This window comes from Topomyia yanbarensis, chromosome 2 (assembly GCF_030247195.1).
Source record: "Topomyia yanbarensis strain Yona2022 chromosome 2, ASM3024719v1, whole genome shotgun sequence".
Taxonomy (NCBI): Eukaryota; Metazoa; Arthropoda; class Insecta; order Diptera; family Culicidae; genus Topomyia; species Topomyia yanbarensis.
The window spans coordinates 85,305,031-85,312,962 of record NC_080671.1 but is presented as its reverse complement, the minus strand read 5'-3'; the positions used below and the strand labels follow the sequence as shown (position 1 = coordinate 85,312,962).

The 7,932-nt window shown below is 35.4% G+C and overlaps 1 protein-coding gene across 1 annotated transcript; it reads right to left on the bottom strand.

Moving 5' to 3' along the window:
• Positions 1–2,266: 2,266 nt before the first annotated feature.
• Positions 2,267–3,760, bottom strand: LOC131678715 (nascent polypeptide-associated complex subunit alpha, muscle-specific form-like). Its single transcript, XM_058958989.1, has 3 exons — positions 3,609–3,760; positions 2,944–3,546; positions 2,267–2,883 (listed from the first exon to the last, which is right to left on the bottom strand). The coding sequence occupies exons 1-3, from the start codon at positions 3,652–3,654 to the stop codon at positions 2,747–2,749; spliced, it is 786 nt and encodes a 261-aa protein (XP_058814972.1). The 5' UTR covers positions 3,655–3,760; the 3' UTR covers positions 2,267–2,746.
• Positions 3,761–7,932: the final 4,172 nt, after the last annotated feature.

Below are 7,932 nucleotides of genomic sequence, written 5' to 3'. Positions count from 1 at the left end.
TTGGATCTGCCGGATAAAGTCTTTTATTTAATATCAGACTATTAGAGATCATCAACTGTTTTCGTTTAATCAGTGTGTAAATAATAGAATATGGGTTGGTCCAATTCGGACCTTTTGCCGTATATACGATCTGATACGCGATCGCGAAAAACCCTTTGAGAGGAAAGTGTGCGCAGTCGATCGAGCATTTAGGAAAACATAAGTTTTTGCAAATCGGTTGACAGATTTCGACGTTAGAGCTCAGAACCTATTTTTAGGTAATTTGGCCCAACTCGTACTTTTTATTGTATATTTCTTACAAAGTTTTATATATAAAAAATAATTTTTCATTTTACAACCTCGAAATTTAGTAAAAATCAAATTGGAACAACTTAAGCCGAAATAGGATTTCATTTCTATTGCAAAAAATCGATAAGAAATGGGTGATCCGAATTGGAACAGTGTTGAGGTAATTCGGACCTTTCATGTACTTTTACACAGAACCGTTTATACACAATACGGCAAAAAATTAGAAAAAATATGCGCCTTTTGTTCAAGCTCGTAGGTAAAAATATTTATTTGTGAATCGGTTGACAAGTTCCAGTTTTACAGCTCATAAACCCCTACTAGGTCTGAATTGGCCCAGTTCCCCTACCATTTCGTTTTTTTACTATTTTTTGCTTTCATTTTGTCCATTTGCTAAATTTTTTGGTCAACTCATATCTTCCAAATTTCTTTATTTTTTCGTCTTCTCATCATTCCAATTTGCGATTTTTATCTAATTTTTCAAAATTTGCTATTTTTTTGTGAATTTTCCATTTTTCTATTGCTTTAAATATTTCTTGTTTTTAATGTTAAATATTTTTTATTTTTTCAATTTGTTGAGATTTTATATTAATGTTTGTATTCTTTTTAGTAGCTTATTTTTCTTTTTAATTGATTCTCAAAATGTTCCTGCTTTTACCGAATTTTCCTTATTTTCATCATATGTTCAATAATTTTAGATTTATTATTCTTTGTAAATGTTTGTCTAGTTTCTGGTTTCCTTTATTATTTTTTGACGTTTCTGTTTTGGTTTTTCTCAATAATACATTTTTTGACTTTGATTTGTTTATTTGGTTGACATTGTTATTTTTGCTTTTGTACATTCTTTTAATATTCAGTTTTCCCAGTTTTTTTCCTTTTTACAATGATCTTCGTTTAGATATTTTTATTTTTTGAAATTACTACATTTTTAATCTTTCCATTTCTTCACATTTACTAATATTTTTTCCGTTTTTTCAGCTCTCTATTTTTTTTGTTTTTTTGGCCTTACCATTTTGATTTTCATATTTTTTCACTATTTATAATAAGTCTCTCCTTTTGTATGTACAGTTTAAACTAATTTATTGTAGCACTTTGACCGAACAGGCCGAAAGACGGAACCATCGACTTTAGGTCCCGAATAAACTCATGCAAAACCCCAATCTGGATATTCATGACAAATTGACATTCTACGTTCATTCTGCCATTGATTCTACAAACAACTAGAGCAAAACCTCCAATGGATTTCAAACTATAACTTTTTGGTACTCGGGCAATATACAGTGGTGGGGGCCTGTACGTTGGATTCCCGGGCCTGTATTTTCTCTCTACGGCACTGCTCCAAAGTATATGAAAGTACTGAACACAATGAGAATAATGAATATAATTGATTGATTATTTAATTCTATTCTATTCTATTCTAACCCTTACACAGCCAGTATTGAAAAGCATCCTGGAAAACACTGCAGTTATTCTGTAGTGTTTTTCTTGTCAATATTAATATTTGTAGCATATTTTCATATGTCGCAAATGATAAAACGGCCAGGCCTACTGTGCAGAGTTTGGTTTGGAGATGTTTCAAAATTAGACGGCAATTAAATTATTCATTCAATGAGTAATGTAATTAACGTATTGTTTTGAATCTCAAAGGAGGAAGAAACGAGGACAACCGTACCAACCGTTTCAGTTTAAAGGGGATATAATAAATCGTTGGGAGTGACTTGGCTAAGAAGGTTAATGCCACTCCTTTGGTCCTTTGGGATGGGACAGAGGTATTTACACCTTGCCCTGGCTAATAAGCCTAGGTTAAAGCGCCGTTACTCGCTATATAATTGATTGATGATTTAATGGACCAAAAGTAAACCAATGAATGTGTTAATAAAGCATTCTTGCTGATATGGCTGGCGCAAAATGGTCAATGGTTTTCGATTCTTTTCTTGCGATCAAATATGTGCAATTCTGAATACACTAAAATAATAACTACTTATCTATTTGTAATAAAATTTGTTTTACTTTGCGCTTCAGGTAGTTTTCTAGGCCTTCTTTGACGCTTGCTATGGGTTATGTCAATCGTCAATCTGAGAAACTGCAAAAAGATTCATCAGTAAACGACTTGCTACAAAATCAGTTCATGAAAGTACATGTCCAAATAGATGACGACATTTGCTCCCTTATCAATCTTTACTAATATGTATATAACTATTAGCATTTTTAATTTGTCATTCCGTAATCAATCACTGACAAATGTTGTTTTCAAAACTCCTTTATTCTGTTACTTTGTTTTACCCGCGCACTTGTCATACGATGTGACTCATTTGGTACACGAATTCAATGGAATCGTCAAGCATGCTAAATTAGCAAGCAGTTGCATAATCTTCAAGCAATCAATTTTATCTTGTATATTTAGGATTACAAATTGACATCTTTGATGTACATTACTTTTCATAGATTAATCCTCCGCTGTTTAAGCTCCCGAGTTGCACAAGTGCGTGTTGCAAATGGCGCAATGCTTATGAAGTCCTCCGGAAACTCTACTGCAGGTTTCATCATTATTGGAACCAAGCTGGGTGCACCCCCGACGAATCACGTTACGACCGTTCACTGTAACAGGAAATATGTCAGTGCTCAAACTTTTGTTTTCGATTCAGGCTCGATACTAACCCACTGAATTAGTCATTAGACAAACATACTGTTGGTCTTCAGAACTCAGTTCGATTCCCTTAACTCCAACACCACCGTCTCTAGGAAATGTGGGAGGTGTTAGAATAGGATTCCCTGGATTGGCTGTGTTAACTTCGCTTCCCCCATTATTCGGTGGCGTCAGAATAGGATCTCCTGGATTACCCGTGCTGCCTCCGCCACCTCCATTATTCGGTGGCGTTAGTATTGGGTCACCTGGATTACCCGTACTGCTTTCACCACCTCCATTATTCGGTGGCGTCAGAATAGGATCTCCGGGATTTCCCGTACTGCTTTCACCTCCTCCGTTGTTCGGTGGTGTTAGGATTGGATCTCCTGGATTTACGGTGCCGCTTCCATCTCCTCCCGGAACAGTGGGAGGTGTTAGAATGGGGTCTAAAGGATTGCCGGTACTGCTGTCACCACCCGGGGGCGTCAAAATCGGATCGTTGGCACCACCTGAAATCGTGCTTTGTCCCCAATCTGGTGGCGTCAAAATGGTATTATCAAAGCCACATGGTTGTATTGCGGTAACATCGTAATCACAATCATCGCAGTGATAGCAAATCAGTTGAGCGTGGGAAGCTGCAATTTAATAAACTTTCAATTTAATAACAATGGCATTTTTCACCCCATTAGAAACTAACTTGCAAGTAAAATCGTCGTGAAAATTACAACGATTTTAAATTTCATTTTGATGCACCTTCAATAGCACTTCGACTACGACTGTCACCCGGGTTAAGCAATCGATCGACTTTTGTCGGCGTAGGCTTATTTCTTATCAGGAAGCTTCAAGGTATCTTCTTGCATTCGTACGCCTTCGTGGTGGGCATCACGCGTACATGGTTATTTACCGAAAAAAATTGTGCGAATTCTTGCACGAATTACGTCACTATCCTATCTGTAAGATGCTGTGCCTCCATCACTGTCATCGATTATCAGAATGGAATTCCGACAGGAAATAATATGGGAAAATTTTTATTAATGTGCACATTGTCATGTATATCAAAAAATATATCAGTGAAATTTGTCGATTGTGTACTGTTCTACTACATACATTGTGTAAAATTGTGCTTCTAAAATAAATAGAAATAGCAATTTCGTTTTACAGGCAACATCGAACGCGAATTGTTCTATAAGCACACCAGATAGGAATATCAAGAGATTTTCTACACATGAAACTTATTCAAGGATGCAGAAAAAGCGGTTAATTTGCATAGCTATCATTCTATGAAGATCATTTTAAAAAAATCTAAAATTTTCTATCGAAGAAAACCGTAAAAAAATCCATTGTTCCATAAATGGATGCCAAATATTAGCGGGCTTTAGATGAAAATATGGATTAGTTTGTTATGATCGAGGTTGTGATGATGCTAATAATTATCCAATGGAATGTTGGTCGATATCATCCTTATCGGAGCCAAACAACCCGAGTGCTTTTCCAAATCAAGGCCGAACAAAGTTTCAGATGGCTCGATTTTGGAACATCATTAGTCGTCATGAAAGGCCACCGCACGCGTTTTTTCCTGAATTGTAAAAAAGCGCAGAGGATGTGGAATTTGCCCGACAAACGAGAACAGACGATCATCTCGTGTTTGAGTAAACATTAACAGTTAGGTAGTTACCACCAGATGTGGTTATGCTTTTGACCACTTGTTGATTACGAATGCCGCCTTCCCTTGATCAAAAACAACGTGTTTTAGTAGAAAAAGATATTTGCATTTCCCTTTTACAATTTTTCGTAAGAGTTTAATTGGATATTTACGACACTTCAATAACAAACTCAAAGCAATTTTCTTGGTTCTAACAAGATTTGGAAAGAAAACAACAAACAATGCAAATTAGTTATGGGATTTGCGTTTCGACTTCGTTTCATCAAAATCCGACAAGCCTAAGCTAACACCGGATTGATGCTAGCTCCAAAAACGAAAACACGATTTGTGTTTCTGAGCAAACTCCTAATGTAATGGCACGCAAGAAAAGGAGTTCTGATTGATATTTCGTCCTGTCACTTAACTTAGTCGGTTTCTGATGCGACGTCTTCGAATGGCAAAATCCATAACTAATTTAGTTATAGGTTTTGTGCCCTCAACGCTCACATTAAAATTATTTTCTGCTTGGTGGAGGAAAAATAGTTTTTACCTAAATTAATCTCCATTAAGAACAAAAAGAGCATAAAACAAACAATGTTTTGTTTCTTCATTCCGAAGCCAAATTTAACCATTCATTTTCGATGAGCTTTGCTTCCTATTCGCTGCATAGAAGGCAACTGCTAGGATAGTGTACCAATAATACTGATACTGGAAAAAACTCTGAAAAATTGAAAAAAAATATATTAAGTAATGAAGATCTGGTATCGCATATTCAGTCTACCCACACACGGAAGGAAATGTGTTCATAAATTCATGAACAAAAAATCACGATTTCGTGAAGTGACAATTTACGAAAATCGTGACTAAGTTTTTGAAATTATGTATAGTAAACCTCGTGTTCATGAAACTATTTCTGTTTTTAAAAACTAGATCGCATCAATAATATGCATGGCGTTACATTTCAATGCTTGGTTGGGTTATGGCGGCTGTGCCCTGGACATGTTTAGTTTTTCTTATGATTCTTGCTCATGATCTGGAGATACATTGATGTGTAAAAACTATATCAACTAAAAGAACCGACAGTTAAACAATGTTCATGATTTCAGGAGCTTTGTCGCGATGTTCGTAATTTTTGATTACGTTAGCGTAATATTTTATTCATGAGTTTACTATCGGATTTTTTTCGCAGTGTAGTGTGATTTATGTCCATGATTTCAGGACCTTAGACAAAATTTTTGAAAATTATATTATCGTTATCATATTTTCTTCACGAGTTTCATATCAGACTTCTCTAGCAGAATAATGTGATTTATGCTCATGATTTCAGGATCTTATTCACGATATTCGTAACTTCTATTCTCGTTATCGAATGGTGAGTTGTGACTAATATACTAGGAATTATGTACCAGTTCACGACTACATGAATAATAATTTATGACTTTGTGAACTATTTCACGAGCACGAATTGTAAGTTGAGACGAATTCGTTAAGAATCATGACTCAGTTCACGTATACATGATTATTATTTTATGATTTTGTGAACTAGTTTGCGAGCACCCGTATTGATTCATTACTAATATATTAGGAATGATGAACTAATTCACGATGACTGAAAAAATATTATTCCGAGTTTCGTAAAATAGTTCGCGAGAAATATTTTTTGAGATTGTCAACTAATTCGCAACCACGAAAACTAGATAATGTTCAAGATCCAATTAATCATGAATCAGTTCACGTCGTATAGTCGGGATCTGAATAATGTTTCTAAATTTACGAATAAAATCACTAGTCAAACTTTGGTTTTAGAGGAGCAGCAACAATGGTCCTCTTGTGCAATGTAAAGATATATTAATATATTCATTATGAACGAAAAAAGTATTTTTCAGTCACGCAGAGCCCCACATACAAGCGTTCCAAGAGTAGACGTCCAACCATTTCCACGTCGAGGAGCACCACGGCGGACATGATAACTCTTGATAAAATTGTATAAAACAGGAAATTCAGTAAGATTTTAAAGCTTAGACTTGTAGCTCCTCGATAAACTAAAAAAAAAGTTTGAATTACGGAAAATAATATCATAAAAACCGAAAAATATTTTAATGTAAAATTCGCTCACTTTTCTTCAAAATAATGTGTAGAAAAAAATTGTATTCAGTTTTCCGTGGTTTATCGATTTAATATGTGTAGCTACATATTATGCACTCTCATAAAAAAATCAAGTCAATCCGTTGAATAGTTTGTGTGTTATCGTGCCCGCCAATTGTTAACTAAGCCGTGTTGTGTCCGGCGGGCTAATTTTTTTTGCGCTATTTGAGCCATAAATAGAACCACTGGAAACCTGCACCTATTTCGTAAGAGGCGACTTACAACATGCTAGAAGTTCCTAGGTCAAGATAATGATCCGTATCGAAGACATCACCTGGAGGGACGTTAAGGTTATAGCCTCTATCCATTCTATATTGAGTAAATCACTGACATATAGTAACCTTTTCTGATTCGCTATTCCCGGTTGTATACCAACGTTTTAGGTTTCTTCTGGCAGTTGTACAATAGCCGTGAAGGATGAAGTCTAATTCTACAATAAGTAACAACCGTATTTAAAAAAGCAAACTTACAAGACTTCTTGAGCTCTCATGAAGGTATGACATTAGCTTGTACTACTTTTGCTTTCCTAAACAGTGGCCATCGGAAGCTAAAACTTCGTAAAATCGCACTCCTGGTCCTTTCTTCAAAATCATCCAGTGCACTACTCTGGGTCACTCTTTCGAGTTTGAACCGCTTATATGGTAGTCGGTCTTTGCCATTATTACTCTTCTCCTATCGTTTCTTCTTCTGGACCGCCGATGGATCAAGAGCCCTTGTAGTTGTTTTTATAATATTTATTACGCATATTAAGCAACTTTACCCTTTTATGTGATAAATAATATTTCTTAAAATGCCTGTTCGGCATTTATATTTCTACTGGAGATCGCACTCCTGAAAACTTTGATAAAAAATAAAGAGACGCTTCAGTACTTAGCTAAATCACAATATCTACCAAGATATATCCTGATTCATTTCCCTACCTACTAACACCAATCCTCTCCAGCATAGGACAACATCAGTGCTAGAAATCTCAAACCAAATCAATGGGAAAGCGAAAAAAATGGCCCATAAAATAGACATACAAACGAATTATTGCTAATGCTCTGTTAATAAAATATCTAAATTCCTCAATCAATGCATTGTGATGGGAAAACTGAATTTTCCTAAAGGGGTTATATATTGTACTGAGCCAAAAAAAATCGAATTTTTTTTGGAATCGATTTGAAGATTATACTTTACTCAAATTTCCAACGCGACTGAGAACTAAGAAATCAACGCTTTTCCTTGACAAAAA